Source organism: Mirounga angustirostris, unplaced genomic scaffold, assembly GCF_029215605.1.
Source record: "Mirounga angustirostris isolate CCGP_5_RB_7025 unplaced genomic scaffold, mMirAng1.0.hap1 SCAF_5, whole genome shotgun sequence".
Classification (NCBI taxonomy): domain Eukaryota; kingdom Metazoa; phylum Chordata; class Mammalia; order Carnivora; family Phocidae; genus Mirounga; species Mirounga angustirostris.
In genome coordinates, this window is record NW_026991713.1 from 68,735,942 (window position 1) to 68,751,925 (window position 15,984).

General features: G+C 35.8%; 1 protein-coding gene across 1 annotated transcript in view; it reads left to right on the forward strand.

Moving 5' to 3' along the window:
- ADAMTS20 (ADAM metallopeptidase with thrombospondin type 1 motif 20) overlaps positions 1-15,984 on the forward strand; it is a 171,018-nt gene that overhangs the window by 26,505 nt on the left and 128,529 nt on the right. The window contains exon 4 of the mRNA XM_045873599.3: positions 7,284-7,543. Within this exon, the coding sequence (XP_045729555.1) occupies positions 7,284-7,543 (260 nt within the window). The remainder of the gene's footprint in view (positions 1-7,283; positions 7,544-15,984) is intronic.

Genomic DNA, 15,984 nt, shown 5'->3' on the forward strand with positions numbered 1-15,984 from the left:
ACTCCAACAACACTCAGTTTGTTTCCTGCGATTAAGACTTCCTCATATCAGTGAGATCATATGATACATGTCTTTCTCTGTTTGACTTATTTCACTCAACATGATACCCTCCAGTTCCATCCACATCGTTGCAAATGGCAAGCTCTCATTCCTTTTGATGGCTGCATAATATTTCATTGTATATATATACCACATCTTCTTTATCCATTCATCTGTCGATGGACATCTTGGCTCTTTCCACAGTTTGGCTATTGTGGACATTGCTGCTATAAACATCGGGGTGCACGTAGCCCTTCGGATTAGACAGCTATTTCTTTCCAATCTTTCTACCTTTTATTTCTTTTATTGCACTGGCTAGGATTTCTAGAATGAAGTTGACTAGACATGGCAACAATGAAAATCCTTGCCTCATCGCCAACTTTAGAAGGAAAGCTTTCAACATTTTCTAATCTGTGCAATGTCTGTGGAAGTCCCCTACATTTCTAGCTTAAGAATTTTTATTATGAATGGATGTTGAATTTTATCAAAACTATTTTCCTCTACATATACCATGATGATCATGTATTTTTCTCCTTTGTTCAGATAATTGATTTTTTTTAAAGGTTTTTATTTTTTAGATTGTGCGTGAGCAGGGGGAGGGGCAGAGGCAGATGGAGAGGGAGAGAAACTCAGACTCCATGCTGAGTGTGGAGCCCCACACAGGCTCAATCCCATGACCCTGAGATCATGACCTGAGCTGAAACCAAGAGTCAGACACTTAACCGACTCAGCCACCCAGGTGCCCTCAGATAATTGATTTTCAAATGGCAAGTCCACTTTGTTTTTACCAGACTGGGTTTGGTAATTTCTTTAGAATTTTTGTATGTGTGTTCATGCATCAATTTGGTTTGCAATTTTTCCCTTGTGTTGAAAGCAAGAAGATGGCCTATTGAAGGGAATGATTAAAATGATGGGTATGTGAGCCGTATAAGAATGTCATCATTTTTGTTTTGCTCACTTAATATTATAGATCTACTGACTAAACAAGTGAAAATAACTCAATAGACTTGTGGAGAGCAAGAACTGTAAATTTTTCCATCTATAGTTTTAGATTACTAATCAACCATATAGCTCGTTTTACAGTTTTCCTTTGGTCTACCAAACACAGTTTAATTGCAAATGCTTAGTGAAGTACATTTTAATCTTTGGCTCTCTACTGCTTACCCATGTGATAATTCCTCATGAAAAGGAAGTAAAGACTTTAATTATTTGCAATTAGAATCTGATTTAGTATTGCTGCCATATTTAAAGACCTGGAGACGGGAGATTGGGCTGCTCTCACAATGAGTACAAATCCAGGGGAAACTGCGCAAGCATGGTCCATGCTCTTGGCTGGTACCTGCCTGTGTTCTACTGTTTGTGAAGATCATTACTGCTGGAGTAAGAGTTGGGCCCATTGCCAGGTCAGGCGACAGATACACTGTTTCATGTGGAGAATATCCAGACCTTTGGACCTACCCCCAAGAAGGCTGCTTTCTTGGGCTTTTCTTTCTTGGAAGAGAGCCAGAAAACTGAAGGGATAAAACTCCCTCATTGTGACCTGTTAGTCTGCAGTCTACAACTTTCTTTGCATATACATAACTGTACCTAGATGTTAGATTAACATCCTGATGTCAAGATTGACAAAAACATTCTTTTTAAAATGCAGTGATTGATTAAATTCTGAGATGTACCATAAAATACCTATTTGAAAATAAGAATTCAGTTTATCAGTGACTTAAGTTTTTTTTCTCATGTATCTCAAACCAAAATTAGTGGACTTAATAAAAGCTGACAAAAGCACTATGAATAAGTTAATTCCATAATACAGGTATTAAGTACTATTATGATTTCAGAGTTTTAATTTTTAACATTTTATAGTCAGTGACTGGCTTTCATTAGACCTAAGTTTTTACTGTTAAAATTACTTTGAAAAATACCATTAGTGTTTTCTTCTTAAAAAACCTTAAGCAAATATCAAAGATTAGAAGAATATTTCACATGAGAATTCTACTTTCAGTCAAAAGTTATTTCAGGAATGACAGATCTAGGAGGAATAAATTATAATGGCCAGACTAGCATTTGACAAGAATGAGTTAAGGTAGAAGGTTAGATTACCTTTTTGATTTTTGGGAGTTATAACTTTATTATCCAAAAAAACATTCAAGACAAACTAATAGGAAATACTCATGCTGATATTTTTAACAAGTTAGTACTAGTGTGGAAAAATAGTATTACACCAACACTTGAATGGTGATAGAGCAAATAGAGGTTTTAATAAATTACAAATGCCCACTTTAATCTAACTGCATTTTGGGAGGTATTAGAATAGTTAGTACTTAAAATGACCTCAGTGCATTTTTGGAATGATTCCACAGCACGAGGCAGACTGTCCAATAATGTGGGAAATCTTGTAGTTCTGGAGCAACTCCTCTAAAGTTTGGACAACAGTTAAAAGGTTTTGTGTTAAATTATGAGAAGTGGTAGATTGGCTGGGCAGCTTAGTCCGTTAAGGGTCTGACTCTTGGATTTCAGCTCAGGTCATGATCTCATGGTCGTGAGGTTGAGCCCCGCATTGAGCTCCATGTTGAGGGTGGAGCCTGCTTGGGATTCTCTCTCCCCTTCTTCCTCTACCCCTTCCTGCCCCAACCTGTGCACCCTCTCTCTCCCTTAAAAAAAAAAAAAATCATGGTAAGTGGATATGGGTTAGAATTGGATTGCCCTGAAGGCTCATCTGAAGGTAGAAAGATAAGATTAATAAGGTAGAATTCTGTACTATTGTCAGTTTTATTAGTGTTATGCTATATTCTAACTTCAGCCACACTTGCAAAAAAAAAAACACACTAGAGATCAATGTTCAACATGAATTCTGAATAAGTGATTTTTCTTTAAAGAATGAAATGTTACATTTATTTGCATTTTCAGATACTATTTTCAGATAAATTTAACTCCTGAGATTTTCAAACCCCTTCAAGAAGCCGTAGATTAGGAGTTTGGAGTATCATAATTGGCATGTGCATAGTTGTCTCTTTAAATTCTTACACTCGTGTCAGTTGTCTAATTTATCTTAGTCTCACTTTGCTTAGAATTTCTGATAAGGGACAGGATTTGAAATTGTGGAAAAAGTACTTCATAAAATACAAAAGATTACACAGTTTTTCTATACTCTTCGAGTGCAAAGGTTGGGATGCCAAAAGCTCGAAAGAGACCGCCAGTGCATGTCCCTTTCCAAGAAAGATAATCCTAAAGGTTTTGAATTTATGAATGAATGTGTACCTGTTTTCAACTCCTGATCTGTGTAAGGATTCTTGATTCAGCTTATTAGGGAAACCTGTCTTCTGCATCTTTGGAGTGAACTGATGGGGTGGCTTCTTGAGAATGTAGGTGAAGAAAGGGTATTTAATGCTTGACTTGGGTGCTCTTTGTCATGTCAGCCCACATAGCAGATGGAACTAGAATTTCTTGCTGGGTGTAGGATTAACGGGCATAATTTGGGGGTTTCCAGTGTTCTTTCTTTCAGGGCCTCTAGAGTGAAAGGACAGTACTGGATCTGTCCCAAGTCTATGCACGGTAGAGCTGAATGACTTTATATTCAAATCTTGGCTCAGCTCTGATTCTGTAATTCAAGAAGGACTAGACCCCATATATTTATGAATATGACTAGCTAGTTCTTCTTTTAGTTCTGTAGGAGACAGCATTTTCTGTTATGACCCTGGTTACTAAATTCTTAACATTCTACACGTATTACCACATATGACCTTTAGAAGAGTCATGTGATCTGGAATTCTCATGTAATATTGAGGAAATCTGAATTCATTTCTTTGTTATGCCATTTATTTGGTGGCTACTGCAATTGCGTATAACCTGTGTCACATGTCTGTTTTAAAATGTGCACTATAATAGAAACTGATTCAGGGATGCAATGAGGACTAGTGATGTAATGATTCTTTTATGTTTCAAGTTTTGGCTGGTCACGGGCAAGTCCATATTCTGTACATTTATTGCTAGTAGGTGGGGTTCTAATTAACTGGGGAACCTCTTTGAAATAAAGCTTTATAAAATGCTTTATAAGCTATGTGCTATAATTCTTTTTTTTTAAAGATTTTATTTATTTATTTGAGAGAGAATGAGAGACAGCACGAGAGGGAAGAGGGTCAGAGGGAGAAGCAGACCCCCCGCTGAGCAGGGAGCCCGATGTGGGACTCGATCCCGGGACTCCAGGATCATGACCTGAGCCGAAGGCAGTCGCTTAACCAACTGAACCACCCAGGCGCCCGCTATGTGCTATAATTCTATAAGGGTGGTGGTAATTTCTAAAATTGACAAATCATGGAGACTATAGATTTTCATAAGTCTTTGTAATTGAATACTAATATTTTAAAAAATGTTCCAGAGTTATTTTATTACCTGTTACCTGGATAGTTGACTTTAACTTTCCTGTTCCCCACTTTCTTCACATATAAAATGTGGATACTAATAGTACCTACCTTACGGAATTAATAATAAAGGAGATAACTTATATGAAGTATACCAGTATCTGGTACATGGTAAATTACTCCTTAAGTGCTTATTAGGTTTATTATTGTTCATAGTAGTATTAATAATACAACTCCATAGCATGGCATAATAGGACATATAATCCAGAAAAGTTTAAATCTTGAGGAAATAAGTTAGATTTCATAATATCTGATATGATCACTATTTTAGGGCACACACAGTTCTTTGAACCGGGAGCCCTGTTGGCCGTTTAACAAGTGGTTTAAATTCTGACGATCCAGAATAAGCTTCATTTGATTTTATGCTCATTTTCAAAATAGTTACATGCTATTGGAGAAGTATAAAATTTGTTCATGTGGTCAAATACAGAGCATTAAGTATCAGTTCTAACCTATGTAGAGACCAGAGTATTTTACTTGCTTTCAGGAAAATCAAAAGCAATCTCTCCATCTTTGAATTGCTGCTATTGTATATCACAATTAGAAGTATTCATACCCTGAATTTCTGGTCTTACAAACCTTTTGTCCCTCAGTGTGTTCCTTTCTTCCCTTTCTCTCCCAATTTTCTATCCATCCTTTTTCCTAATTTTTTTTCTCTCCATGAACATTTGTTGAGCACTTACAAAAGGCATAACCCATTGCCCAACAGTGTTCTTAGTGTTTAAAGAGTTTATAGCTTGCTGGTAGTGCTGGTATGACAACCTTGTTTAGTGGTGGGCTGTGGGGAAGGACTTGGACTTATGGTCAATGTGGATCGGTGGTAATTTCTTGAGATAAAAGGGATGCTCCTGAAAATGAATTTTTTGGATGTGAATGAAGGGGGGTGGGACAGGGATTGAAGTTGGTGAAGCCATTTTGGAGACTTTGTTTAATTTTGCATTAATTATTCTAATATTCTAAGGTGAGAAGGACCTACAAGAGTTTAGAGACCTGGACACTGTTGACAATAGGAACAAAACAAGGAAAAAATTTAAAAGCGAAATGACAAAACAAGGTGACCAGATACAAAGGGTAAAAGGACAGGAAGAACTCAATGGTAGTGCATGGTTTAGCGCGAGTTATGCATATTAGGAAGTTACTACTCATAATAATAGAGCAAATCTGGGAATAAGAAAAGAAAATTAGGGCGCCTGGGTGGCTCAGATGGTTAAGCGTCTGCCTTCGGCTCAGGTCATGGTTCCAGGGTCCTGGGATCGAGCCCCACATCGGGCTCCTGGCTCGGCGAGGAGCCTGCTTCTCCCTCTCCCTCTGCCTCTCTCCCTGCTCATGTTCTCTCTCTCTCTCTCTCTCTCTCTATCTCTGTGTCTCAAATGAATGGATAAAATCTTAAAAAAAAAAAAAGAAAATTAAATATTGTATAATTTGAATATGAAGTGCCAGTAGGGCGTTTATGTAGAATTATGGGTTTCTAATTACATTGTTTAACAGAAAATTTTTTAGTAGTTTATATTAGGGATTATTTTCAACAATCTCCTTGCATTCTATGATACACTATTAAAAGTGTTATTTTTACAGATGTAATTAAATATTTTATGTTCTAGTGGGCAGATTATCCATTGTATGGTGTTCTTGATTTGATGGGTATGGTTTGCTCTAAATTATTTTTGGGTCATAACACACTTGCTATTAATAAAAGATGGCACATCATTTTAGCATTTGACTTGGAACATAAATAAAGACAAGTATTTCATAAAGATGATGTAATTGACAAATGAGCTTTGAATAATGCCCAGTTGGGTATTTGGAAAGGTCATTTTATCATTTGTTACACTGCTTAATTATGAATATCAAAACATAATGAGATTAAGTGTTTAGCCTATAAAAGTTAAGATGCTGTTTTTAAAAACATGGGTAACTAAAAAATTACAATAATAAAACAAATTTATTGTAATGGCATAATGGACACAGAGATGTTAAAGAATTAAATAGTTCTACCCACCTTCTAGTCCCCCTCCAATACCTCAATGTTAAAAGTTTGAGGTGTATACTTATATACCTTTTTGGCTCATTATATAAATTTTTATGGCTAAAAACTTGTGTATTCTTTGGAAGTGCTACAAAAATAAGATCATACTATACATATTACTGACACTTAGATTTTTACTTAAAAAAAAACAACACATGGACATCCGTATCAGACCCACAGACCTAATTCATTTTTTAATAGCTGGATAACATTTCATTATTCAGTTTTTCCTGTGTTGAGGTTGTTAGTCTGAAAAGTCATAAATTGAGTCTCTTGGACTTTAGTTATAAAAGCCATTTATATGCAAAAGAAAAACAATGAAAACTTTCTTCCTAATATTCATACTGTATATTTCATTTTATTGTCTTACTGCTTTAGGTAGCATTACCAAAACAATACTACATGGTAGTAGTGAGAGATGTCATATTTTAATACCTATTAGTTTGGTATGTTACTATTTAAGAATTTAATAAAAAATACCATGAATATATGAATCAGTGTGAAATGCAGGACTTGGAGAGCAACCCATATGCAGCCTCTTGAACAGTCATGCTGTTTAAAAAAAAAAAGACTTGGATTTTGATTTTTCTTAGGGCAATCTATGAAAATGAATATTTTATTACTAGTAATAGTAATCCTCGTGATACTGCTATATAATAACACTGTTTAACTTCTTTTTATCCTTGTATTTCACATTGGAAGCAGATGTGTATGTATTAAATTTTTGGCTATCTATTTTGTGCAATACTTTTAGTCCCATCCGACTTAATGGCTCTGCATTATATTCTTTTTTTTCCCCCCAGAAAGTCAAATAAAGCAAACCACTTTACCCCTTCAAAACCACAGCAACATGAACGAAGATCTTAATGTAAAGAAGGAAATGGTTTTAGGGTATCCTTCAAAAAATAAATCCTTGGAAGATGAAAGAAGTCAATTACATTCCAGGAAAAAACGTTTCTTATCCTATCCAAGATACGTGGAAGTCATGGTTACAGCTGACGCTAAAATGGTTCATCATCATGGACAGAATCTGCAGCATTATGTACTAACTCTAATGTCAATTGTAAGTAAACTCATCCTTTAAGCTTTCTAAGATGTTTAATGTTTTCTTCACAGTTAACTTAAGAGTTACTTGAGCAACTTTTTAACACTTGAAAATCTCTGAAAACACTTATTAAAAATACTTGAATTATTCTTTATCATGTGAATACTTTCTACCCCTTAGTGAAGGGTAGCACTGATCTTTTGCCCCTTGAATCTGATTTTTAAACCCTCTTATTTCTGAACAGAAGGAAGGGGGATACTATTTTGCTGTTGCTACACTTGCCAAATCAGAAATTAGATCAAATGATATTTTGTTTTTTAAGTTTTTAATTCCAGCATAGTTAACATAGTGTTATATCAGCTTCAGGTGAATAAGTATAGTGATTCAACCATTCTATACATTACTTAGTGCTCATTGTGATAAATGTACTCTTTAATCCCCATCACCTATTTCATCCACCTCCCTCTCTGGTAACTATCAGTTCTCTATTGTTAAGAGTCTATTTCTTGGTTTCTTTTTTTTTTTTTTTTCCTTTGCTCGTTTGTTAAATTCCACATATGAGTGAGATCATATGATATTTGTCTTTCTCTGACTTAATTTGCTTAGCATTATACTCTCTAGCTCCATCCATGTTGTTGCAAATGGCAAGGTTTCATTTCTTATGGCTGAGTAATATTCCATTGTGTGTGTGTGTGTGTGTGTATACACACCACCTCTTCTTTATCCATTCATGTATCAGTGGACACTTGGGTTATTTCCATAATTTGGCTGTTGTAAATAATGCTGCCTTAAACATAGGGGTGTGTGTATCTCTTTGAATTAGTGTTTTTGTATTTTTGGGTAAATACCCAGTAGTATGATTACTGGATTGTAGGGTATTTCTATTAACTTTTCGAGGAACCTCCACACTGTTCTCTATAGTGGCTACACCAGTTTGTCTTCCCAGGAATGGTGGAAGAGGGTTCCTTTTTCTCCACATCCTCACCAACACTTGTTATTTTTTGTGCTTTTGATTTTAGCCATTCTGACCGGTGTGAGGTGGTATCTCATTGTAGTTTTGATTTGCATTTCCCTGATGATGAGTAATGTTGAGCATTTTTTCATGTGTTGGCTATCTGGATGTCTTTGGAGAAATGTCTGTTCATGTCCTCTGCCCATTTTTTAATTGGATTATTTGTTTTTAAGGTATTGAGTTGTATCAGATCTTTATATATTTTGGATACTACTCTTTATTGGATATGCCATTTGCAAATATCTTCTCCCATTCCATAGGTTGCTTTTTAGTTTTGTTGATTGTTTCCTTTGCTATGCAGAAGCTTTGTAATTTTTTTTAGAAGCTTTGTATTTTGATGTCGTCCCAACGGTTTTATTTCCCTTGCTTTAGGAGACCTCTCTAAAAAAACTGTTACTATGGCTGATGCCAGAAAAATGCTGCCTGTGTTCTCTTCTAGGATTTTTATGGTTTCAGGTCTCACATTTAGGTCTTTAATCCATTTTGAGTTTATTTTTGTGCATGGTGTGAGAAAGTGATCTGGTTTCAATCTTGTGCATGTAGTTGTCCAGTTTAACCAGCACCATTTGTTGAAGAGATTTTTTTCCCATTGGATATTCTTTCCTGCTTTGCTGAAGATTAATTGACCATATGGTTGTGGATGTATTTCTGGGTTTTCTGTTCTGTTGATCTACATGTCTATTTTTATGCCAGTACTGTATTATTTTAATTACTACAGCTTTGTAATATAACCTGAAGTCTGGAATTGTGATGTCTTCAGCTTTGCTTTTCTTTTTAAGATGCTTTGGTTATTCAGGGTCTTTTGTGGTTCCATACAAATTTTAGGATTTTTTGTTCCAGCTCTGTGAAAAATGCCATTGGTATTTTGATGGGGATTGCATTAAATGTGTAGATTACTTTGGATAGTATAGGAATTTTAACAATATTTGTTCTTCCAGTCCATGAGCATGGAATGCCTTGCCATTTCTTTGGATCTTCTTGAACTTTTTTCATCAGTGCTTTATAGTTTTTAGAGTATAGACCTCTCACCTCTTTGGTTAAGCTTCCTAGATATTTGGTTTTTTAGAACACCTGTAAATGGGATTATTTTCTTGCTTTTTCTGCTGCTTCATTGTTGGTGTATAAAAATGGAACAAATTTCGGGCGCCTGGGTGGCTCAGTCGTTAAGCGTCTGCCTTCTGCTCAGGTCATGATCCCAGGGTCCTGGGATTGAGCCCCACATCGGGCTCCCTGCTCTGCGGGAAGCCTGCTTCTCCCTCTCCCGCTCCCCCTGCTTGTGTTCCTGCTCTCGCTATGTCTCTCTCTGTCAAATAAATAAATAAAATCTTTAAAAAAAATAAAATGGAACAAATTTCTGTACATTGATTTTTGTATCCTGTGACTTTACTGAATTCATTTATCAGTTCTAGTAGTATTTTGGAGTCTTTAGGGTTTTCTATATATAGTATCACCCCATCTGCAAATAGTGAACGTTTTACTTCTTAACAATTTGGGTGCCTATTATTTTGTTGTCTAATTGCTATGGCTAGAATTTCCAGTACTATGTTGAATAAAAGTAATAAGAGTAGACACCCTTGTCATGTTCCTGATTTTATAGGAAAAGCTCTGTTTTTCCCCATTGAGTATGATTTTGGCTGTGGGTTTTCCTTTCCTCTTTCTTTTTTTTTTTTTTTTAAAGATTTTATTTATTTATTTGACAGAGAGAGACACAGCGAGAGAGGGAACACAAGCAGGGGGAGTGGGAGAGGGAGAAGCAGGCTCCCCGCAGAGCAGGGAGCCCGATGCGGGACTCCATCCCAGGACCCTGGGATCATGACCTGAGCTGAAGGCAGTCGCTTAACCAACTGATCCACCCAGGCTCCCCTCTTCTTTCTTTTTTTTAGGATTTTATTTATTTATTTGAGCGAGCACACAAACGGGGAGGGGCAGAGGGAGAGAGACAAGCAGACTCCCCACTGAATGGGGAGTCCAAGATGAGGCTCGATCCCAGGACCCTGAAATCATGACCTGGGCTGAAGTCAGATGCTTGACCAACTGAGCCACCCAGGTACCCCAGTTGTGGGTTTTTCATATAAGGCCTTTATTATGTTGAGGTAATGTTTTCTCTAAACCTACTTTGTTAAGTGTTTTTATCATGAATGGATATTTTCCTTTGTCAAATGCTTTTTTCTGCATCTATTCAAATGATCCTATGGTTTTTATCCTTACTGATGTGATGTATCACATTGATTGATTTGCGAATATTGAACCATCCTTGCATCCCAGGAAAAAATCCTGCTTAATCATGGTGAATGATTTTTTTTTTTTTTTAATGTATTGTTGGATTCAGCTTGGTAGTATTTTGTTGAGGATTTTTGCATCTATGTTCATCGGAGATACTGGCCTGTGGTTCTATTTTTGTGTGGTATCTCTATCTGGTTTTGATATCAGGATGATATTGGCCTCATAGAATGAATTTGGAAATTTTCCTTCTGCTTCTATTTTTTGGGATAGTTTGAGGAGAATAGATATTAACTCTTTAAATATTTGTAATTCACCCGTGAAGCCATCTGGTCCTGGACTTCTGTTTGTTGGGAGTTTTTTGATTACTGATTCAATTTCATTCCTGGTAATCAGTCTATTCAAAGTTTCTATTTCTTCCTGCTTCAGTTTTGATAGGTTATATGTTTTTTAGGAATTCATTTCTTTAAGGTTGTCCAATTTGTTGGCATATAACTTTTTATAATCTCTTAAAACTATTTCTGTGGTGTTGGTGTTTCATTTGTGACATTTGTGACTTTATTTGGATCCTCTTTTGTGATGAGTCTGACTAGAGGCTTACCCATTTTGTTCTTTCAAAGAACTAGCTCCTGGTTTTATTAATCTATTTTTTTTTTAATTTCTATATTTGTGCTCTAATCTTTATTTCCTTCCTTCTGCTGGTTTTGGGTTTTGTTTCTTTTTCTAGCTCCTTTACGTGTAAGCTTAGGTTGTTCATTTGACATTTTTCTTCTTACGGTAGGCCTGTATTGCTATAGACTTCCTTATTAGAACCACTTTTGCTGCATCCCAAAGATTTTGGACCATTGTCTTCATTTTCATTGGGAGAAATGATATTTTATTTTATTTTTATTATTTTTATTATTTTTAAAGATTTTATTTATTTATTTGAGAGAGAGAGAATGAGAGAGAGCACATGAGAGGGAGGAGGGTCAGAGGGAGAAGCAGGCTCCAATGATATTTTAAATTGTAAATGTATTTATGGGGATAAAAGGATAGATTATTACTGAGAGCTGCTTTAGCAAATTTGGAACATAAGATCACCGTAGCTGTGAGAGCTCTTGATCTGATATTAACATCTCTGTTGAGCAGGGGTGGTGGTGTATCCGTGGAACAGAATTATAGTCCTAGTGAAGGACCTATACAAGATTCTATACATACACCTATTTAAATCTGTTGTCTGGGACATTTCTGGATTTAGGCCTGTTTTGAAGTAATTACTAAAAGCCACCCCCCTTTTGTGCTCAGAAGTCTCCTGGTTTAGTTAATGAATTAGTCACTTATTTATATAGATTTAGGGTATTGGAACTTATCTAATGGCTAGACGTACCTCTATTCACATGTAGGGAATTCAGGCCCACTTGATTGAACAGACTTGGCCAGGATACATCTATTGGCCATTGTAAATTTTTCTTAGCTAGAAATGCCCAGCTAAGTACGTTTTGACTTGAAGAAACTAAGACCCTGTTATTTTCCTTATATATAACATTTCACCTTAAATTCTTATGATTATATGTGCTTAAGAATACATGGCCCCTGTTGCCTAAGCACAGTATCTGGTACAAAGTGGGCATCCAGTAGTTAATGAAAGATAGAATGAATAGTGATTAAAGTAATACTTTTTTTTCAGAAAGCATGACATCGTAATAGACCCCAAAAACAGATGATTCAAAATGATTTCTGAAATTGTACAAAATGGACACTTGTGGCCTTGAAATTTAAAATCAAAACAGAGCTATACATAGAAATTTGTCCTGATAACATGCTTTTACCTCTGAATCTGAAGTAATTAGATGTGTAATTATCTAGATGTATAATTATCTACATGTGGGTGTGGCATGATCATTATGAGGGGATTCTAATAAGAGCACGGACACAGAGGATGTTTGTTGATAATATAGGATATTGAATCAATTATATGGACCAGTATAGGATAAACTTTGTAATTTTAAATGGTTAAAGGAGATATTCATTAAGAAAATTGTGGGGAAGAGGGTAGGGATACTGAAGGAAAATATTAGATTTTGTAAATGCATCAGATTGTGAAGACTGCTTAATGATGGGCAACTTTGATACCTGTGCTATGGAAATATGGACTAGAAGGAGGAAAGGAGAACAAGAGGAATGTTTATTGAAAAAATTTTGGAATAGCTACATGCAGTTTTGGTGATAATGGCATCCTCAGAAGAGTTTTTGTTACCTGTATTTCACATAAAAATCAATATAATCACTGTTTGGAAGATACTGTGACATAACCTGGAGATTACTGAAGTTGTCCGTGGGAGTTTTAAGGCCACAGTTCATCAAGGGCAAAACAGATCTTTTGACTTCATAGAAAGTAAATTAGCTTCTCAGACTGCTTGAAACAGTAGCCCAATGTATGCACGTATCACTTTCTAGGTTCTTAGTCCCACTAGGACAGCCAATTTCAATTGAAGATTAGTTTATAGATCTAGTCAGCTGGTTGTGTTGAGCTCTCATTCACAAGGAGATGGACCACAGTGGGGTTAGAAAAGAGGGAAGCATTCCAAATGTAGATGGATAGGAGGAAAAATTTAGAGTCTCTCTTTTGAGGTGGTTTGGGTTTTGTATATATTTTCTTTCCTCTTCAGAGGTCAAATTTCAGGTGATTTATAAATTACCTTTTTTATTAAAAGAATGTGTGTAAAAAGAAACAAAAATGAGGTTAGGGATAAAGAGGCAAACCAAGAAACACTCTTAACTATAGAGAACAAACTGATGATTACTAGAGGGGAGGTGGGTTGGGGGGATGAGGGAAACCGGTGATGGGGATTAAGGAGAGCACTTGTGGTGAGCATAGTACACTGTATGTTAACTAACTGGAATTTTAAATAAAAAGTTAAAGAATGTTCAGACAAGGATACAGGAAAGTAAGCAGACTTTCTGCATATATATATATTAGTGAAAAGCCGTGATCACAATTATATTTGCAGATAAAAACCTGCAGATATAAACCACGCGAAAGGAAACTCTGAGCAAGAATGACAGGCTCTCCTTTTTTTGCCTGGGACTTTCCTAGTTGTGATGTTAAGACTCATGTCCCTGGAAACCCTGTAGTCCTAGGCAAACTGGGACCGTTGGGCACACCTTATAGAGCTGGTCAAATTTAGTTCAACTTGTTTTATCTCCACAACTGAATTCTATTTCCCAAAATTGCTCTGAAGAGGTAAGAGGAATGCTGTCTCCAAGTAAGTGTCCACGGATGTTTCCAACTGAGGAAGGAGCCATTGAGATTTTGCACATTCTGTCCTCATTTTTAAGAAGGTATTAACTGCATTTATTCAAACACACACAGGATGTTGGTAATGTTCTTGGTGATAGTGATTTAGGAGAAAGACAAGAAAATGCGATTTAGACTTGAAGTATAATTGTGAACCACTTAAGAGTTCAAAGTCACAAAAAAGTTTTTGTGTGTTGGCTCCAGATAGGGGAAATAGCTGAATGCTTCAACACTGAGCAAATGGATTATATACATCATTTAGAGAGAGGATTATCTACCGTTAACCATCTTGCACGAAGTAAACCTTTGTAGTGTCTTAAACTTTTTCTTTACTTTCAACAATTTAACAAAATGTCTATGTACAGTGATAGAGAAATGTTGTGTGATTTAATTCACTAGAGTGCTGTACAAATAGTGTAGTGATCTCTTATTCAAAGTGATTTCAAGGGGCACCTAGGTGGCTCAGTCAATTGTTTGCCTTCAGCTCAGGTCATGATCCCAGGGTCCTGGGATCGAGCCCTGCATCAGGCTCCCTGCTCAGCGTGGAGTCTGCTCCCTCTGCCCCTGCCCCTCCCCCTTCCCCTGCTCATGCTCTCTCTCTCAAATAAATAAACAAAATCTTAAAGAGTGATTTCAACATTAAAACCGGAAAGAACAGAATTGTGTATAACGTGTCTAATGAAATGAGTTTGTGTTAAATGATCAGAGATGTTCAACTATTTTCTATACCAGAGCTTTTATCTTTAAAGAATTTGGGTGACAGTATTTGACTAAAATGGCATTTACGTATAATTAAACTACCAAAGTAATTGTCATCTAGAGGAGTTACTTTCTTCAACAGACTTACTTTGATATTCAGTGACATATTTAATAAACCTTGAAAATATTTACTAGGTCAGAGTCTTCTATACTCCATTGGGTTCACAAAGGTTTGACTTTATAATATTCACCTTCTTACAGATTTAATAGGGTAAATTTAAGGAGTAACATGTGATCATCAGGAATTAGCCCTGTTTATTAAAATAGAGGCATTTATCAACTAAAACCCTCACTTGCATTACACTGACTTAATATTGCTTTCACTGATGTTATAAGTCCTAGGGGTGTAACACACAGCGTGGTGAATAGTTGACATGGTGATTATTTTATGTTTGAAAATTGTTTAGAGTAGATCTGAAAAGTTCTCATCACAAGAAAAAATTATAACTGTGGTGATGGATGTTAACTTAATGTGATCATTTCACAATATCTACATATATCAAATCATTGTATATCTAAAACTAATATGTCAGTTATCTCAAAAATGGCAAAAATGATAAAAATGAAGATAGCCTCTAAACATATCATATATGTACATTTGCTGAAGCTCTATATACAAATTATTTCAAAATAGTTGGTCAGTTAATGGTGACAGTAACTTCATGATTTGCATGAAGTGTATTTTGCCTAGAATTTTCTTAATATTTAAACAATAGAATGTATATCATTTCTTCTCTACCTTTTTTTGATAAATGTCTGTGAATTACTGTTTTGTGAGACCTGTAAAGAAACATAAACCTGATATGCCAGAAGAACAAACACTTAAAGAATAAAAGATTCAATACATTTTAATTAGATCAATAAAAATTCTAAAATGCAGCACTCTCCATAGCAAGAAGGGGAAGATAATGTTCAAGCATTTGTGTGAAATAACACCTCTCACTAGATTATGTGTATGTTAGCCTATTCAAGACCCTGAAGATAGCTACTTAACTTTTTTACTCAACATTTCTCTAACTGTGGAATGATTTTGTTCTTTAGAACAAATGCCCTCTACACTCCTCCCCCAACAGCACCTGGTAAATACTAATTAAATACGCTAGGGCATTGTGACCAAGGGTGCTCCGTGCCTCAACATGGTTGCAGGTGTTGAGACAAAAAGTAGATAGACCCATTTCTAGAGTTGAG